This window comes from Aethalodelphis obliquidens, unplaced genomic scaffold, assembly GCF_003676395.1.
Source record: "Aethalodelphis obliquidens isolate GAN/ISIS:26980383/991018 unplaced genomic scaffold, ASM367639v1 scaffold1, whole genome shotgun sequence".
Lineage (NCBI taxonomy): Eukaryota > Metazoa > Chordata > Mammalia > Artiodactyla > Delphinidae > Aethalodelphis > Aethalodelphis obliquidens.
In genome coordinates this window covers 70,504,995-70,525,423 of record NW_020837945.1, presented here as the reverse complement: position 1 = coordinate 70,525,423, position 20,429 = coordinate 70,504,995, and the positions used below count along the sequence as shown (strand labels likewise).

Below are 20,429 nucleotides of genomic sequence, written 5' to 3'. Positions count from 1 at the left end.
ATATTTTGAGTATATGTTACCATTGTGTCATGTTAGATTGGGGATCCGTACAGGAAGTATCACTGAAGTTATCTTACGGACTTTTAGTAAAAATATTAGAGCTTACACATCCATGTAGACCTGGTCCCTTCCAACTAAGCTTTGTGGTGAGAAATACTGTAATGTTATGTCATTTTTAGCTGCCATGAATTTTAAGCAGTAGTTGCTTCCTGAGCCTTTATCATATGGCAAAGCTTAGTCATCTTAAGGTAGATTTGACACTTGAAAATTGCCAAAATACGTTTGGCAGCATGTCTGAAGAAGAGGGTAATCAAGCTAGGGAATGTTATCTTGATCAAGTTATTTGATACTGTCATGGAATAAGTTGTTTTATGAAAGCAAATTTTCTATATAATAAAAACTTGTCCCTTTTAAGTGTTTAATTTTATTTTAACCACTTAGTTGGAAATCTTTAATATGTTGTTTTCTTTTAAAACATAGTACATTTGAACATAATTCAGCTTTTAATGCTTTGGGGTTGATGTTGTAAACATTAAAGAAAAAATCATACGTATCATAGTGAAGCCCTCTGGGAAGACTGAGATGTTAGGGTTTTTTTCCCCTCATCCTGAAAACTCCTGACTGCTAGACTTTAAGAGTTTTTTGACTGCTTATAATTGCTTCACTGTCTCATTCCTTAATGATATACTATTCATTTTTACATTGCTGTACCCATGTGGCCACTTAACATCACCTTCCATTGCCCCTTTGACTCTTTTTTTGTTTTGTTGTGGATTAGGACTACAGAGAACTTAAGTTATTAGAAATGTATGAAAAGTTTTAGTAGACTTAATTCAGTCTCAGTGCATTCATGTTGGTGGTTCTCGTGGCTCTGCATTAGATCACCCATAGGTCTATTCCAGTTATAAATGCGCAGGCCCCATCCTCGGAGATTCTAATTTAGGGGATTTCCATTTATACTAAAAGAGTCCAGGGTGATTATGGTTTACATTTTTTTTTTTTTTTTAAAGATCACCTAGTCTTTTTTTGTTGAATTTATTGTCCTGACTTTAATGTCATGTCCCTGCAGTACTTGGCGAGGTCAATTTTCACCCTCTTTTTATTGTTCTTTGCAAAACCTCACATAAAATGGTCTACCCTTCCACCATATTTAACACTACTGTAAGAAATGAAATTGCTTTCCTACTATTCTGGTTCATTCTCTTTTAACACTCTTTGCATACTAAAAAGGTTGCTCTCAGCTTTTCTTGTTTTCCAAACTTTATAATAATAACAACTATTTTTATAGTCCTCTTACACACACTAGTATGTGCCAGGCACTGTTCTAAACACTTGATATCATTAACTCATTTAACCCTCACAACTCTGAGTACTGTTTTTTTTTTGAATTTTATTTTATTTATTTTTTTATACAGCAGGTCCTTATTAGTCATGTTTTATACACATCAGTGTATACATGTCAATCCCAATCGCCCAATTCGTCTCCCCCACCCCCGCCGCTTTCCCCCCTGGTGTCCATACGTTTGTTCTGTACTTCTGTGTCTCTATTTCTGCCCGGCAAACCGGTTCATCTGTACCATTTTTCTAGGTTCCACATATATGCATTAATATACAATATTTGTTTTTCTCTTTCTGACTTACTTCACTCTGTATGACAGTCTCGATCCATCCACGTCTCTACAAATGACCCAATTTCGTTCCTTTTTATGGCTGAGTAATATTCCATTGTATATATGTAGCACATCTTCTTTATCCATTTGTGTGTCGATGGGCATTTAGGTTGCTTCCATGACCTGGCTATTGTAAATAGTGCTGCAGTGAACATTGGGATGCATGTGTCTTTTTGAATTATGGTTTTCTCTGGGTATATGCCCAGTAGTGGGATTGCTGGGTCATATGGTAGTTCTATTTTTAGTTTTTTTTTTTTTTTTTTTTTTTTTAATTCCTTTTGAAATTTTTTTTTTTTTAACATCTTTATTGGAGTATAATTGCTTTACAATGGTATGTTAGTTTCAGCTTCACAACAAAATGAATCAGTTATATATATACATATATTCCCTATTTTTAGTTTTTTAAGGAACCTCCATACTGTCCTCCATAGTGACTGTATCAATTTATATTCCCACTAACAGTGCAGGAGGGTTCCCTTTTCTCCACACCCTCTCCAGTGTTTGTTGTTTGTAGATTTTCTGATGATGCCCATCTAACTGGTGTGAGGTGATACCTCATTGTAGTTTTGATTTGCATTTCTCTAATTATTAGTGATGTTGAGCAGCTTTTCATGTGCTGCTTGGCCATCTGTATGTCTTCTTTGGAGAAATGCCTATTTAGGTCTTCTGCCCATTTTTGGATTGGGTTGTTTGTTTTTTTAATATTGAGCTGCATGAGCTGTTTATATATTTTGGAAATTAATCCTTTGTCCATTGATTCATTTGCAAATATTTTCTCCCATTCTGAGGAGTGTCTTTTCATCTTGTTTGTAGTTTCCTTTGCTGTGCAAAAGCTTTTAAGTTTCATTTGTTTATTTTTGTTTTTATTTCCATTTCTCTAGGAGGTGGATCAAAAAAGATCTTGCTGTGATTTATGTCAAAGAGTGTTCTTCCTATGTTTTCCTCTAAGCGTTTTATAGTGTCTGGCCTTACATTTAGGTCTCTAATCCATTTTGAGTTTATTTTTGTGTATGGTGTTAGGGAGTGTTCTAATTTCCTTCTTTTACATGTAGCTGTCCAGTTTTCCCAGCACCACTTTTTTTTTTTTTTTTTTTTTTTTTTTGGCTGCGTTGGGGCTTGAGAATCTCAAGTCTTAATAGTAAAAGTTTCTGGATAAATGAGGTATTACCACCCGACTTTGCTATTGACTTATGTGAATTAGGTGATGACGTTTTCCACCACAGAAGGGTTTTATGAGGATTGTTGAGTTAACATTGATGAACTCTAAGAATCCTTTTCAGTAAAATATAACAATATTACCTTAATCCAGTATTATATATGCTTTATAGGTCTTTTCAAACTCTTTAGTAATAGAATGAGGTAGAGCAGAGTGCTTTTTGATTACCTTATTCTGAAATGTATCTCCTTTTTCATTCTCTCAGCAAATAATTTGAGTGCCTGTTATGTGCCAGGATCTCTTATCAGGTACTGAAGAAAGGAACTGGGTTTTTTGTTATAACACTATAGGTGGTCTGAGTAGAAATTGATTTTTCAGAGTTGTGCTGAACTCAGGAAGGAAGAGCCTGTCCCACAAATCAAATAGATTATGAATTATATAGAGAATCCATTCCCAGCAATTTATTATACACCACTGGTTCCCAGAAAAGATTAGTGATTTTAGTATCAAAAAGATTCTAAATTGAGTGATTTAAAATGAGGAAAATTTAATGAAAGAAGGAGAGAAATAGATATACTAGCTATTTGTCAAGCTTTCTCCTACATGTTAGCTTGATTGTGGAAGGAGTAGCCTTACGGTAAATAACTGATTGTAAGACTGGGGATGGAAATAAGGAATAGTACTTAAGAGAAAAACGAAGAAGAAAATTAGTTTAAAAAAAAGTATTAGTATTTTATTTATCTGATTTCTCCAGGGAATTTTGTATTCTGGGTAAATAATTTTTCCACAGACTCAAACCCTAATTTTAAAAAATATTTGGATGTAAACCTTCCTTTTAAAAAATTCACATGCTTCTTTGCCTGATATTTAGGAAATATGAGAGAAATAACCTTTTCTAAGGCTCAGGGTCATTCTCCTGAACATCAGTTATTGATATCATGTTATATATACCATGCTTATGATATAGTGAATTTCATGTTCTAGCACTGGCAAAAGCTTGCCATTTAGAAATGAAATTTGTTAATAAGTAAAATCAAATGCTGAGAGACAGTAAAAATCATGGAGAATGAAAGAAAGTGACAACGTGAGGTGGGATATTAACGATAAGTAGATGGTCAGGATGTTTAGGTGGTTATTGCTTTGGGCTACTTTGTTATTTTGTTGTATGTCTTTGGGCTTGCACTCTTCTTCCATTTCTAGTTGGATTTGGAGAGTAAAGTGAACTTTAGATCTCACTCCCCACCCTCAGTTGCAGTAAAACAGCTCATAATAGGTGAGAATTTTAAACTGTCTCCTCCAAATTGTTTTTGGGGTTTTGGTGGTTTAGAAATTGATTTAAGAATGTATGATAAAACTTATAATCATTAGTTTAAAATATGCTTTAACAATTTCAGTAGTACATAGCATACATAGAGTGGGGAAAATCACATCTGCCTTTTAAGAGAATAAAACTTTCTCACTGACGGGTGTCAAGTTTCAGTTATTTGGTGGCAGTGACCCTTGAGGAGTCAAAAATCTCTAAATTGAATAGGCAGACGTTAGTGCTTCGTTGGATGAAAATTGGTATATTATTTAACATAGGCATTGCTATGTATATAGATAGCTAGCTGGGAACAGATTTGGCTCAGAACAAAAAATATATCTGCTAATGGACCGTGAGGTTAAGAAAGAAGATTAATTGAGGAGTTCCATTTGGTATTGAAATATTCTACTGAAAAATTCTGTTTTAAACTTATGAAACAGTTAAGGAAAAAAATCAAGTATGCTGAGTATTGTTTAGACTATTACTAATTTCTTTACTCTTGATGAAGCCCGGTTGCTTGATCTTTATAACGTACCATATTTCTCCAAAAGCAGCAGTGACAGGAGTCAAGACAAATCATGTGGAGATATTATAGCAGGCACCTTAGGGTTTAAACTTGGAAATTTCAAATTCTTCCGTTGTAATGGTGCTCATATGTTGAAGGGAAAAAGAAAAGCAAAAACATTTTATGGTACTCGTAGCAAGTAAGCCTGCTAATCTCAGGCAAATCCACTTACCTGGTAGATCACATTTTACTAAAAGATCTGGAAAGGATGTGAACAGGAAAAGAAACCAAGTCTATACCAAGGAAGATAATTTTACCTGTATTAATGAGCCATTTCTGTTCCACCAAGGAACTTTGTTCTTTACATAGCCATTTCACTATGTTACTACTTAGTGAATTTGCAGCAAGTTTTACAAAGAATAGAGTGGTAAGCTGTGAGGATGTTTGGTATGGGTAGTAGGCAGCCATATCAACAGACATTTATAGAGTTTCACTATGATACCGTTTGGGTACTGGGGTTATAGTGGTGAGTAAAACAGACAAGATCTGTCGGTTATATTTAAAACATTATAAATTGGAAGAGCCACTGGTGTTCTTCTGAGGCAAGATAATTTTCTTTTATATTGATACAAAGATGTGTGTTACCCTGGCCTAAGAAAAGAAAAAAATTAATATAAAATTAAATACAAAATGTTCAACAATTTGATTTTTGTGTCATTGAACTTACAAATATGCTAGATTTTTCAGTCTGCTTATTCACAAGTCAGTGTTTGCTGTTTCATCCATAAAATCCACCTTGAATTAAGGCTTGAGTCCACAGTGAAAGGCAGCATTACCCCCAGTGCCAGAAAACAATGACCTAGAACTCCTTAACTCTTCATAAAAGGGCTTTGTATAGTCAAGGATTACATCCGTTTCACATTAAGTAACTTGGGCCGGATTTGTTCCTTACAAAGCCTTTCCTTGCAGTTGCTATGCCACAGAAAGCTATTGAGCTGCCATGTTTTTGGCACTTGGATCTTCTTATTTGTTATCAACATATGCGAAAAAATACCTGGTGCTATCTTGTTTTTATTCTGTTTCGTATAAAATGTTTAACATCTTTTTGTTACTTATTTTATGTTGGAAATATTTTGAATCATGTTTTAAAAGATTTTGTGGGTTTTTTGTTCGTTTGTTTTACACATTGTTAACTTGAATATTATTTTGTGACTTGGAGGGGTTGAAAAAATTTTAGACTGACTGACCAGAGATGAAACTTTCTGTTCTCACTGACTCTTCAGGAAGCTGTGACACCCACTTGCATTCTCCTGCCAAATGTTTCCCTCTGTGACTTTGGTACATAGACTTTGAAGCATTGTTGACCACATTGGCAGTTTGCCCAGAACCCACATGCCCTGTATAATTTGCATAATAAATACCGTTGATTTACATACAGTATAGGCTGAATTGTCTTCCTGAATTTAAAGTAAAAAATTGTTTTAAAAAAATTAAAGCCCTTTTTCCTTACTTACTCCCTCTTTCTAGGTTTTGGGAAGGGGGTCATAGCTGTGTATTTACAGGCCCTAATCAGTTTCCACAGGACTTTGTATTTTGTAAGATGTTTGCTAGATTTCTCTACCCTGTGTGGTACACAGTTTCTTGGCTCCCACTCTGTATGCCCCCACCTCCAATACTGTTTCCCTCTCACTTGCCATATTCCTCCTGATCTTACCTCCTAGTTTTCTCTGCTTCTTATCTTCACATCATATTTTGTCATCTTTCTTCTCTCCTCAATAATGAAAAAAGGGATTATTTATTTTCACTCTGCCATGTGTCTGGTGAGAAGAGGCAGTTTAAATGTTGCATGTTGGACAAATGGTTGATAAACTGGAATACATGAAGCCCAAAGGTGAGCTTCTCTCTGGAACTGTCCAGACCTGGCCCAAGATATTCTCGACCACAGGAAGCACAGGCAGACAAGGTTGATGTCTTTTTTCACCTGTCTTCGTTCCCCATACCCACTCTCATTTATTAAGGAATATGCTTAACAATAGTTTAGTAGTCCTAGAATAACCTTAGAGGTCCTAAACTGAACCAGACTCAAAATTCAGTTCTAGGATGACTTAAAAAGTTAGTTTTCTTTTTTTCTTCTTTAAGAAGAAAGAAAAAGGAGAACGTAATAAGTAAGCGTTTGTATGGTTCAGAAAAATGTTTTAAGTATGTACAGTGTAAGACCTCCCTCCTGCCATATCTCCTATATGCCAAGTTCCCCAGCCATGACAACCAAGGTTATATACATTTTATGTATATCCTTCTCAAATAGTTTTTATGCATATGCAAACAAATATATATTGCTATATGTACTATCTTGTATACAAAATTAGCAAAATTATATACTAGATTCTGGACCTTGCTTTTTTTCTTAAGAATAAATCCTCGAGCTCTTTCTATGTAAGTATATAGAGAGCTTTCTCGTTTTATTTTACAGCCACATGATATTAAATTGTATTCATTTTCCATGATTTATTTAACCAGTGCTATTTGATTGATATTTACGCCATGTCTAAAACGTAAGACTTTTGTCCTGCATATGTGATATTTTGAAATTGAAAATAAAGCTATACTCACCCTAGCAGAGAACACTTAGGGACTCTACTAGACATCAGGTTTGGAGAGGAGGGGACAGAGTGCTGAGATCTTACCTAACCAGCTTCCAAGGTTTTATTAGTGATTTTTACCCATACTGAGTCACATTGTACTTTCTTAAAATTAATGGTAACATTATTCTAATAGCCCTCTCAAGATTATTTAGGAAAAAATATTTCATAGTTTCTGGTGACCATTGTTTGCATTAAAAGGCATTATCTGTTTTATAAATTAGTATTACGTTTTAAAAATTTCTTTCTTTTGTTTCGCCTTTTTTTTTTTTTTAAAACCAGATCCTTACAATAAATGAGGATGGATCACTTGGTTTGAAAACCCCTAAATCTCACGTTTGTGAGCACTGCAATGCTGCCTTTAGAACGAACTATCACTTACAGAGACATGTCTTCATTCATACAGGTATTTCTTGAATTAAAGTGGGCTTATGGCCATTAAAATTATTATCTTTGCTATTTTCATCTTCTTGTAAATGTCATTCATTTCTAAGGCTTTAGGTAACCTGGCATTTCAAATCAGAGACTTCATAGGCCAGGATGTAAGAAGGAAAGCAGGAAAAACTTTAAATGAGAAAACAATTAGTATAGATGTGCAAAATTAGTCTTAATTGAATATTTATCTGGCTTAATGTGTTCTTTTTAGCTAGAGAAACAGTTAAAGAATGAACTATTAAAAGCCTGTCAGCATTTATTTTTCTATGTAAGATGTCCAGATGGAGTTTGAAATATTAATTTGGGAATCAAATATAAAAAAATAACATGAAGTTGTGGAGATCAGAACTAAAGACCTGATCACAGATCTTTGGGGAAAGATTACTAGACATGTACGTTGAGTTAAGGGGTGGGTAGGGAGACAGAGTAATAAGGTAGATTTGATGAACTGATAAAATACAGTGTTCCAGAAGCCCAAAGAGAATTCCAGGGAGGGTAGGATCAACCATAGCACAACCTTCTGAGAGGATAGAGACCTGAGAGCTGAGAACAAACCATTAGAATAAATAGCAGGGAGATCATGAGTAAGCTTTTCAGAAAGCAGAGTATAAGGGTTAAAGGACAAGTGGGTGGTGAAGAATTTGAGACATAGGGTAGACTACTGAAAGGAAAGGCTCCAACAGAGAGGGAACGTTTGAAGAGACAGGATTAGTTTTTTTTTAAGGGGATGTTTAGAAAGTTCTGAAGGTTCTGGAGAAAATAAGTGAAAGGGCATAAAGTGGTGGTTAGCCAGGGAGAACAAGGTGGGTGGATCTTCCTCCAGATAAAAAGAAGAGATGTTTAAGACACACTTGGTAACCTGTAGAGTCCTTTCTAGCCTTGTGATTTTTAAATTCTATTTTAAATTGCTTTATTTATTTACTTCTTTTTCCCTTGAAAGATTTAATCTCATTTTTGTGAGGTTGTGAGAATGTGAATTTTTAAATCTTGGGGAGGAAATTGAGAGGAAATAAAATTCTGTTAATGAATAGTATAAAAACTTTGTGTGGATAATTTGGAATTTCCAGAATTTGGGCTTCTAAGATTTCTCTTTCTTCAAAAATAGTAACTATAAACTGTGTTTTATCCAGTAACTAATTTGTGGATGTGAAATTATTTTAAGGTGAAAAACCATTTCAATGTAGTCAATGTGACATGCGTTTCATACAGAAGTACCTGCTACAGAGACATGAGAAGATTCATACTGGTGAGTGTTGCCTCCCTTACTAGGGTCATTAAAATTAACATTTCAAATATAGGGAAGAATTTTTAATAAGGAGCAACAACTTGTTGCAACTTTTGTCAGTTTTGTTTCTTAAGAGTATTTATCACAGCTTGTCTTTTTTCTTCCTTCAGTAAATCAGTGTTAACTGTAGGACTTGGCTTAATATCTGAGCCTAATAAATTACTTTGAAATAGAGTTTCATAATAGCTTAAAATATGTTTAAAGTGACAAATGGAAAGTTGTTTTTGTGAAATAGCTGTTTCCTTAGATGTTTAACGAGTTTAGAGTAGGTAAAAATATCATTTGCAGTAATTAGCCAGGGGGATGAAGCAAAGTGCCTGAGTCCTAAAATAGCGATACCACTTTTTTCCCCCTTACAGTTTCATGTATATAGCTTACTATATCAAGAGAGTTATAATCTTATAAATTGTAAACTTCCAGTTTTTCAGTCAAGTTGTTAAAGATTTAGAAACAAATATTTTGGAAGATCACTATAAAGGAACCCATACCTTTAAAAGTTGAGCCTCATTTTAGAGCAAACATTTAGTTGCATTTATTCTTTTTTTTTTTTTTTTGACGAACGTAAAACCAAGTTTTATATGTAACCTTGATTTAGTAAACTGTCAACTTTTGACATCTCTAAGCTTGATGAAAAGTGTTTCTTTAGAATTTATTTCCAGTATTTTGCCTTTTTGTGATGGAATAAAAGAGTTGGTAAATTTGTATAACTTTGGTTCTTACATTTAAATAGAATTGAAAATGATGGTGATAATATATGAATATTGAAAATATTAAGGTTCTTTATATATCTCTATATTAAGTAGTCAAGCAAGTACCTGCCCAGTGTTGTTATTTAGATGTGTTCTCATGGTACCTGCAGTACCTGTGAAAGGGGATCTTTGGACAGTTTGTCATATAGAGGAAGCAAGTTTTTCTGCCTAATAAACTTTCCTTAACTTTATTGGCCCCTAACAAACATGAACATGGCTAGTCTCCTAAATAAAACTTCAGCTGTGCAGCACATCTGTATGCTTTGATGTTCTACTTTTCAAAGATCATTATGCACACCACCCATTTCAGTTTCTTAAGTAAACATTTTTCACCATTTCTAGACGGGAGTATACAAGGCACTTGGGAGGAAGAACAACGGTATTTTTTTTTTTTTTTTTAAGTCCTGTTTTTTTTTTTAATATTCTGTTTTTTTTTTTGGCTGTGTTGGGTCTTAGCTGTGGCATGCGGGATCTTCGTTGAGGCATGTGAGCTCTTTGTTTTGGCACAGGGGCTTCTTTCTAGTTGTGGCATGAGCGCTTAGTTGCCCCAGTGGCACGTGGGATCTTAGTTCCCTGATCAGGGATCAAAGCCGCGTCCTCTGCATTGGAAGGTGGATTCTTTACCACTGGACCACCAGGGAGGTCCCAACTTTATTGATTTTTTTGTGACTTATAGGTAAATTTAAAGTTTATACAATAATAAAACCCAATCAGATAATGATAAATGAAAACAGTTAAATGTTTTGTATGTTTTTAATACCTATTAGATTTTGATGATTTAATCACTCATTCAACAAATTTTACTGAGCTGGCAGTATTTTTCATGTACCGGAAATAGGTAATAAAAGGCAGTTTCCTTGGAGTTTAACTTTTTTAAAAAAAAATTTATTGGAGTATAGTTGATGTACAATGTTGTGTTAGTTTCAGGTGTACAACAAAGTGAATCAGTTATACATATACATATATCCACTCTTTTTTAGATTCTTTTCCCATATAGGCCATTACAGAGTACTGAGTAGAGTTCCCTGTGCTATACAGTAGGTGTTTATTAGTTATCTATTTTATATATAGTAGTGTGTTTATGTCAATCCCAGTCTCCCAATTTATCCACCCCGCCCCCACCAAATCCCCTGGTAACCGTTTGTTTTCTACATCTGTGACTCTACTTCTCTTTTGTAAATAAGTTCATTTGTACCCCTTTTTTTAGATTGCACATATAAGCAATATCATGATATTTGTCTTTCTGTGTCTGACTTACTTCACTTAGTATGACAGTCTCTAGGTCCATCCATGTTGCTGCAAATGGCATTATTTTGTTCTTTTTTATGGCTGAGTAATATTCCATTGTATGTATGTACCACATCTTTATCCATTCTTCTGTTGATGGACATTTAGGTTGCTTCCATGTCCTGGCTATTGTAAATAGTGCTGCAGTGAACATTGGGGTGCATGTATCTTTTCGAACTATGATTTTTCTCTGGGTATACACCTAGTAGTGGAATTGCTGGGTCTTATGGTAGTTCTATTTTCTTTTTTTTAACATTTTTATTGGAGTATAATTGCTTTACAATGGTGTGTTAGTTTCTGCTTTATAACAAAGTGAACCAGCTATACATATACATATATCCCCATATCCCCTCCCTCTTGCGTCTTCCTCCCACCCTCCCTATCCCACCCCTCTAGGTGGTCACAAAGCACCGAGCTGATCTCCCTGTGCTATGCGGCTGCTTCCCACTAGGTATCTATTTTACGTTTGGTAGTGTATATATGTCCATGCCACTCTCTCACTTTGTCACAGCTTACCCTTCCCCCTACCCATATCCTCAAGTCCATTCTCTAGTAGGTCTGTGTCTTTATTCCCATCTTGCCCCTAGGTTCTTCATGTCCTTTTTTTTTTTTCCCCTTAAATTCCATATATATGTGTTAGCATATGGTATTTGTTTTTCTCTTTGACTTACTTCACTCTGTATGACAGACTCTAGGTCCATCCACCTCACTACAAATAACTCCATTTCGTTTCTTTTTATGGCTGAGTAATATTCCATTGTATATATGTGCCACATCTTCTTTATCCTTTCATCTGTTGATGGACACTTAGGTTGCTTCCATGTCCTGGCTATTGTAAATAGAGCTGCAATGAACATTTTGGTACATGACTCTTTTTGAATTATGGTTTTTTCAGGGTATATGCCCAGTAGTGGGATTGCTGGGTCGTATGGTAGTTCTATTTTTAGTTTTATAAGGAACCTCCATACTGTTCTCCATAGTGGCTGTATCAATTCACATTCCCACCAACAGTGCAAGAGGGTTCCCTTTTCTCCACACCCTCCCCAGCATTTGTTGTTTGTAGATTTTTTGATGATGGCCATTCTGACTGGTGTGAGGTGATACGTCACTGTAGTTTTGATTTGCATTTCTCTGATGATTAGTGATGTTGAGCATCCTTTCATGTGTTTGTTGGCAATCTGTATACCTTCTTTGGAGAAATGTCTATTTAGGTCTTCTGCCCATTTTTGGATTGGGTTGTTTGTTTTTTTGATATTGAGCTGCATGAGCTGCTTGTAAATTTTGGAGATTAATCCTCTGTCAGTTGCTTCATTTGCAGATATTTTCTCCCATTCTGAGGGTTGTCTTTTCGTCTTGTTTATGGTTTCCTTTGCTGTGCAAAAGCTTTTAAGTTTCATTAGGTTCCATTTGTTTATTTTTTTTATTTCCATTTCTCTGGGAGGTGGGTCAAAAAGGATCTTGCTGTGATTTATGTCATAGGGTGTTCTGCCTATGTTTTCCTCCAAGAGTTTGATAGTGTCTGGCCTTACATTTAGGTCTTTAATCCATTTTGAGTTTTTTTTTGTTTGTTTTGTTTTTTTGCGGTACGTGGGCCTCTCACTGCTGTGGCCTCTCCCGTTGCGGAGCACAGGCTCCAGACGCACAGGCTCAACGGCCACGACTCATGGGCCCAGCTGCTCTGCGGCATGTGGGATCTTCCCAGACCGGGGCACGAACCCGTGTCTCCTGCATCGGCAGGCAGACTCTCAACCACTGCGCCACCAGGGAAGCCCTTAAGTTTATTTTTGTGTATGGTGTTAGGGAATGTTCTAATTTCATTCTTTTACATGTACCTGTCCAGTTTTCCAAGCACCACTTATTGAAGAGGCTGTCTTTTCTCCACTGTATATTCTTGCCTTCTTTATCAAAGATAAGGTGACCATATGTGCGTGGGTTTATCTCTGGGCTTTCTATCTTGTTCCATTGATCTATATTTCTGTTTTTGTGGCAGTACCATACTGTGTTGATTACTGTAGCTTTGTAGTATAGTCTGAAGTCAGGGAGTCTGATTCCTCCAGCTCCGTTTTTTTCCCCTCGAGACTGCTTTGGCTATTCAGGGTCTTTTGTGTCTCCATACAAATTTTAAGATTTTTTGTTCTAGTTCTGTGAAAAATGCCAGTGGTAGTTTGATAGGGATTGCATTGAATCTGTAGATTGCTTTGGGTAGTAGAGTCATTTTCACAATGTTGATTCTTCCAATCCAAGAACATGGTATATGTGAGGGAGCAACACTCCCAAACTCATCCTACGAGGCCACCATCACCCTGATATTTTCAGCTTTTTAAGGAACCTCCATACTGTTCTCCGTAGTGGCTACACCAATTTACATTCCCACCAGCAGTATAGGAGGGTTCCCTTTTCTCCACACCCTCGCCAGCATTTATTGTTTGTAGATTTTTGATGACGACCATTCCGACTGGTGTGAGGTGGTACCTCATTGTAGTTTTGATTTGCATTTCTCTAATAATTAGTGATGTTGGAATTTACATTCTAATGGGAGAGATACACATATAAACAAGCCGAGTGTAGTAAGTGTTGTAGAGTTTTATACAAAATGCTCTTGTGCCCTGAAGAAGAGCCAGATGTGCAGTCTTTTGAAGACTACATAGTGAAGGCAACAGAGAAAAACTGTGGGAGGCTCAGTTGAGGGGGGTGGGGAGAGAGAGAAAGAATGTGTGTCTGAGTCTGAAAAAAGATTTTCAGAACAATACTTGACTTATTGCGCTCTGCTGTTTTCTTTTCAGTTGTAGCAGTAAATTCTTTTTTACAGTGCTGGTCACAGTTTTGTAATATTAGTTTGGAAAAATAATAATGCTAAGCCATTGGGTATCTTGGATTTCAACAGGTTATATTGGGTAGTTAATGTTTATTAAGAATTTACTAAGACCGGATATTGTGCTAAATGTTTTGTTAAATGTCTCATTTAGTCCTCATTAACCTTGAAAGGGAAGCGCTATTACTATCCCCATTTTTTAGATGAAGAAGAAGTAGGATGCACACAGAAGTTAAGAAACTTACCGAAATTTATATAATCTAGTATATGGTGGAGCCAAGATTCCAGCTCAAGTCTCTGCGACTCCAGACCACACAATGTGAAATCACTAACTATGAAGAATGGGACTAGAAGCAGAACGATATCGTTTGCCTTTTTGAGTTTTTCTTGCTCTACCAGTAAGCCAGTTACGGCTTAGCCTTCCTTGTGGGTTTAGTAACATCTAAAAGGGGTGGAAGCCATATTGTCTTGATTACTGAAGCTTTGTAGTATAGTCTGAAGTCAGGGAGTCTGATTCCTCTAGCTCCGTTTTTTTCTCTCAAGATTGCTTTGCCTATTCGGGGTCTTTTGTGTCTCCATACAAATTTTAAGCCTTTTTGTTCTAGTTCTGTAAAAAATGCCATTGGTAATTTGATAGGGATTGCATTGAACCTATAGATTGCTTTGGGTAGTATAAGTCATTTTCACAATATTGATTCTTCCAATCCAAGAACATGGTATATCTCTCCATCTGTTGATATCACCTTTAATTGTTCTTTGTTTTGTTGACTGTTCTTTTATCAGTGTCTTATAGTTTTCTGCAAACAGGTCTTTTGTCTCCCTAGGTAGGTATATTCCTAGGTATTTTATTCTTCTTGTTGCAGTGGTAAATGGGAGTGTTTCCTTAATTTCTCTTTCAGATTTTTCATCATTAGTGTATAGGAATGCAGGAGATTTCTGTGCATTAATTTTGTACCCTGCAACTTTACCAAATTCATTGATTAGCTCTAGTAGTTTTCTGGTGGCATCTTTAGGATTCTCTATGTATACTATCATTTCATCTGCAAACAGTGACAGTTTTTCTTCTTCTTTTCCAATTTGTATTCCTTTTATTTCCTTTTCTTCTCTGATTGCCATGGCTAGGACTTCCAAAACTTTGTTGAATAAGAGTGGTGAGAGTGGACATCCTTGTCTTGTTTCTGATCTTAGAGGAAATGCTTTCAGTTTTTCACCATTGAGAATGATGTTTGCTGTGGGTTTGTCATATATGGCCTTTATCATGTTGAGGTAGGTTCCCTCTATGCCCACTTTCTGGAGAATTTTTATCAAAATGGGTGTTGAATTTTGTGAAAAGCTTTTTCTGCATCTGTTGAGATGATCATATGGTTTTTATTCTTCAGTTTGTTAATGTGATGTATCACATTGATTGATTTGCATATATTGAAGAATCTTTGCATGCCTGGGATAAATCCCACTTGATCATGGTGTATGATCCTTTTAATGTGTTGTTGGATTCTGTTTGCTAGTATTTTGTTGAGGATTTTTGCATCTATATTCATCAGTGATATTGGTCTGTAATTTTCTTTCTTTGTAGTATCTTTGTCTGTATCAGGGTGATGGTGGCCTCATAGAATGAGTTTGGGAGTGTTCCTTCCTCTGCAATTTTTTGGAAGAGTTTGAGAAGGATGGGTGTTAGCTCTTCTCTAAATGTTTGATAGAATTCACCTGTGAAGCCATCTGGTTCTGGACTTTTGTTTGTTGGAAGCTTTTTAGTCACAGTTTCAATTTCATTACTTGTGATAGGTCTGTTCATATTTTCTATTTCTTCCTGGTTCAGTCTTGGAAGGTTATACCTTTCTCAGAATTTGTCTATTTCTTCCAGGTTGTCCATTTTATTGGCATAGAGTTGCTTGTAGTAGTCTCTTAGGATGCTTTGTATTTCTGTGGTGTCTGTTGTAACTGCTCCTTTTTCATTTCTAATTTTATTGATATGAGTCCTCTCCCTCTTTTTCTTGATGAGTCTGGCTAATGGTTTATCAATTTTGTTTATCTTTTCAAAGAACCAGCTTTTAGTTTTATTGATCTTTGCTATTGTTTTCTTTGTTTCTGTTTCATTTATTTCTGCTCTGATGTTTATGATTTCTTTCCTTTTGCTAACTTTGGGTTTTGTTTGTTCTTCTTGCTCTGGTTCCTTTAGGTGTAAGGTTAGATTGTTTATTTGAGATTTTTCTTGTTTCTTGAGATAGGCTGGTTTTGCTATAAACTTCCCTCTTAGAACTTCCTTTGCTGCATCCCATAGGTTTTGGATCGTCGTGTTTTCATTGTCATTTGTCTCTAGGTTGTTTTTTTTTTTTTGCGGTATGCGGGCCTCTCACTGTTGTGGTCTCTCCCGTTGCGGAGCACAGGCTCTGGACTCGCAGGCTCAGTGGCCATGGCTCACGGGCCTAGCCGCTCCACGGCATGTGGGATCTTCCGAGACCAGGGCACAAACCCATGTCCCCTGCATTAGCAGGTGGACTCTAAACCACTGCGCCACCAGGGAAGCCCCTGTCTCTAGGTATTTTTTGATTTCCTCTTTGATTTCTTCAGTGATCTCTTGGTTATTTAGTATTGTTTAGCCTTCATGTGTTTGTGTATTTTACGTTGTTTTCCCTGTAATTGATTTCTAATTTCATAGCATTGTGGTCAGAAAAGATGCTTTATATGATTTCAGTTTTCTTAAATTTACTGCGGCTTGATTTGTGCCCCAAGATGTGATCTATCCTGGAGAATGTTCCGTGCACACTTGAGAAGAAAGTGTAATCTGCTGTTTTGGGATGGAATGTCCTATAAATATCAATTAAATCTATGTGGTCTATTGTGTCATTTAAAGCTTGTGTTTCCTTATTAATTTTCTGTTCGGAGGATCTGTCCATTGGTGTAAGTGAGGTGTTGAAGTCCCCCACTATTATTGTGTCACTGTCGATTTCCTCTTTTAGAGCTGTTAGTAGTTGCCTTATGTATTGAGGTGCTCCTATGTTGGGTGCATATATATTTATAATTGTTATATCTTCTTCTTGAATTGATCCCTTGATCATTATGTAGTGTCCTTCCTTTTCTCTTGTAACATTCTTTATTTTGTTTTATTTTATTTTATTTTTTTTTAACATCTTTATTGGGGTATAATTGCTTTACAAGTAACATTCTTTATTTTAAAGTCTCTTTTATCTTGTATGAGTATTTCTACTTCAGCTTTCTTTGGATTTCCATTTGCATGGAATATCTTTTTCCATCCCCTCACTTTCAGTCTATATGTGTCCCTAGGTCTGAAGTGGGTCCATTGTAGACAGCATATTGTATCCATTCAGCAAGCCTGTGTCTTTTGGTTAGAGCATTTAATTCATTCACGTTTAAGGTAATAATATGTTTGTTCCTATTTTTAGGAACAAAACAAACCATTTTCTTAATCGTTTTGGATTTGTTTTTGTAGGTCATTTTCTTCTCTTGTGTTTCCCACTTAGAGAAGTTCCTTTAGCATTTGTTGTAGAGCTGGTTTGGTGGTGCCGAATTCTCCCAGCTTTTGCTTGTCTGTAAAGCTTTTGATTTCTCCTTGGAATCTGAATGAGATCCTTGCTGGGTAGAGTAATCTTGGTTGAAGGTTTTTCTCTTTCATCACTTTAAGTATATCATGCCACTCCATTCTGGCTTGTAGAGTTTCTGCTGAGAAATCAGCTGTTAACCTTATGGGACTTCCCTTGTATGTTATTTGTTATTTGTCCCTTGCTGCTTTCAATAATTTTTCTTTGTCTTTAATTATTGCCAATTTGATTACTATGTGTCTCGGCGTGTTTCTCCTTGGGTTTATCCTGTATGGGACTCTCTGCGCTTCCTGGAGTTGGTTGGCTCTTTCCTTTCCCATGTTAGGGAAGTTTTCAACTATAATCTCTTCAGATATTTTCTCGGGTCCTTTCTCTCTCTCTTCTCCTTCTGGGAACCCTGTAATGCGAATGTTGTTGCGTTTAATGTTGTCCCAGAGGTCTCTTAGGCTGTCTTCATTTCTTTTCATTCTTTTTTCTCTTTTCTGTTCCACAGCAGGGAGTTCCACCATTCTGTCTTGCAGGTCACTTATCCGTTCTTCTGCCTGTTATTCTGCTATTGATTCCTTCTAGTGTATTTTTCATTTCAGTTATTGTGTTGTTCATCTCTGTTTGTTCTTTAATTCTTCTAGGTTTGTTAAACATTTCTTGCACCTTCTCGATCTTTGCCTCCATTCTTTTTCCAAGGTCCTGGATCATCTTCACTATCATTATTCTGAATTCTTTTTCTGGACGATTGCCTATCTCCATTTCATTTAGTTGTTTTTCTGGGGTTTTATGTTGTTCCTTCCTCTGGTACTTAGCCCTCTGCCTTTTCATCTTGTCTTTCTGTGAATGTGGTTTTTGATCCCTGTCCATTTTTAAATTGTCAAATAAGTAATAAGTCACCTATCAACTGAACCTCAAAGGTTGTTTGGTGAGAAGAACTACCAGTTCTTACAGGCTTTGTTTTCCTTATAGCCTCCCTCATCCTTTTGGGTCTCATTATACTGTCACCTCCAGTCTCCCAGCCCCCAAACCTATTGTCTTTTCCATTTGCAACATGGTTAAAAATCATTACCTGCTTGGCTGCTCTTGTTACCAGTAAAGAAATCTTCTGTGGCTTTTAAAAACCAGGAACCTAGCTTGATTTTGTTCCCAAATCAAAAAATTTTTAACTCAGCCTGGACAGGTTATTACTTAATTGTTTGGGCTAGCCTATGAAATACCATTTTAGGGGAGAGTACCAAGGCTGATCCCTGAACTTCTGGTTAAAGCTTTGTTCCTTTAGCCTAAGGCACTGAAACTGTCAAAATGCAGATATCCTTGGGACTGCTATTTTTGGCAATTATGGGAGATGTATATCTTTTGTGAATGTATTATACATCCTTTACTTAGAGTATGTTTTGGGGATATGGGAGAGAAGGTGAGGACTTGAAGCCAGGGTTGAAGATAATCCTAATTGATCATTTTGGTTAGGGTCAGAATTACTGGTAAGGTATACAGCCAAGGTTGAACATTTGTCACTGGCAGATTTACTATGTGATCAGATACCTTTATCTAAGGTGTCTTTTCGTAGCATTTTTTAATGCATATGTAAAATAAATGTTAGAATGACATATCTCCAGTTGCATGTTCTTTTCTAGTCATTTTGTTACCACTTTAAGGAAATGCCATCTTATTGCCACGGGTAGGGTGTTTTGGTTTGAGGAGTAAGGAACTTAAGTACAGTTTTCAGTATTTTAATTTTATATTAATTTTCGGAATTCTTTTAAATAGTAAGCCACAGAATACTTATTCTAATATTGTAACTGTTATAGCAAATTATGGCTGTTTTTTTTATAGTTATAGCACTTTTCATAATCTATTTTTTATTTCATTAGTAAAATGTTACTAAATTATTTCCATATATAGGTAAGTTTTTATAAAATGATTTTTCTCCCAAATAAAAGGGATTTTGAAAATAAACCAAGTCATTCAGAATTATACATATTCATTAGGTTTCTTTTCCCACAATGTTCTTTTTTAAGGCTTTAGTTCTTGAATATACACAATTCTATAGATACAGATATAGCAAGAAACACTTTAAAAATCTGTCTTCTAAAAATCTGTCTTCTAAGTTAGCATTCTTCACGCCTGAAAACATGCATTGATCTTCTTTTCCTCTTGACTATGACTTTTATTCACAACCATGTTAAATAGCTGAATAACAGCATTATTATTTTCTTTTTAAACCAGTTGGGCTAGTGAGGTGGAGTCCGAGAGAATGTTGATTCACCCCTGACTAGGTTTGTTCAGCACTTTGTATTTCCTTCAGTATGGTTCAGTTATTGTCAAAAATTAGTTTACCTCTCATTACTTTGAAGCCCTAACTTAGAGTTTATTAGCCATAATGGAGAAGTCTTATTAAAAGAAAATGTTACAGACCTAGTTAAACTCTCTTTGTGGAGATGAAGGAACTGTTGGGCTACTGCAGTATGAGCTCCTGGCGTTCAGATTGCTGAAGCCAGACAGCACTGGCGTGGGCAGAGCTTGCCAAGAAAGATTAAGCAGGGAAGTTCAGATTGCTGTGACTGACATTCTCCAGTTTAACAAAGCTTTCAGAAGCCAGATTTTTGTTTTCTTTGCAAAACTGTTAATAATTCACATTAAAAGATATAACATAAAACACATATAAAAGTTTGACTATTTAACAAAACATCCCAGAGAAGATATAAAAGAAATCATATACATACCTACATATAAAACTATACTGTAACTTTTAAAAAATATTTTGTTTTGGGGGATAAGAGAAGTCATCCAGAAAAGTAACTCCATTTAAACGTTATACTTTAGAACTGAAATATAAAGAATCAGAGTCTTTAAAATGAAAATTGCATAGTTTTCAATTAATTGTAGGTATTTTGTGTGAGTATCCCTCCCCCTCAAATCCATATACAGTGTTGTTAGTTTATAGTGTCTATAGTTAAAAGAAGAATGTTTACTATTTGTTTTGACAAGTTTCTAGTTTAACAAATTGGGAATCTCTTGAAGTGGTCTCATTCTTGTTTAGGTA

At 35.7% G+C, this 20,429-nt stretch overlaps 1 protein-coding gene across 6 annotated transcripts in view; it reads left to right on the top strand.

The window, feature by feature from the left end:
* The window catches only part of ZNF148 (zinc finger protein 148), a 130,581-nt gene that overhangs the window by 78,695 nt on the left and 31,457 nt on the right, over positions 1 to 20,429 (top strand). For all 6 annotated transcript variants that reach the window (XM_027107047.1, XM_027107079.1, XM_027107072.1 and 3 more), the window contains 2 exons: positions 7,556 to 7,679; positions 8,871 to 8,954. In XM_027107047.1, coding sequence (XP_026962848.1) covers positions 7,556 to 7,679; positions 8,871 to 8,954 — 208 coding nt within the window. The remainder of the gene's footprint in view (positions 1 to 7,555; positions 7,680 to 8,870; positions 8,955 to 20,429) is intronic.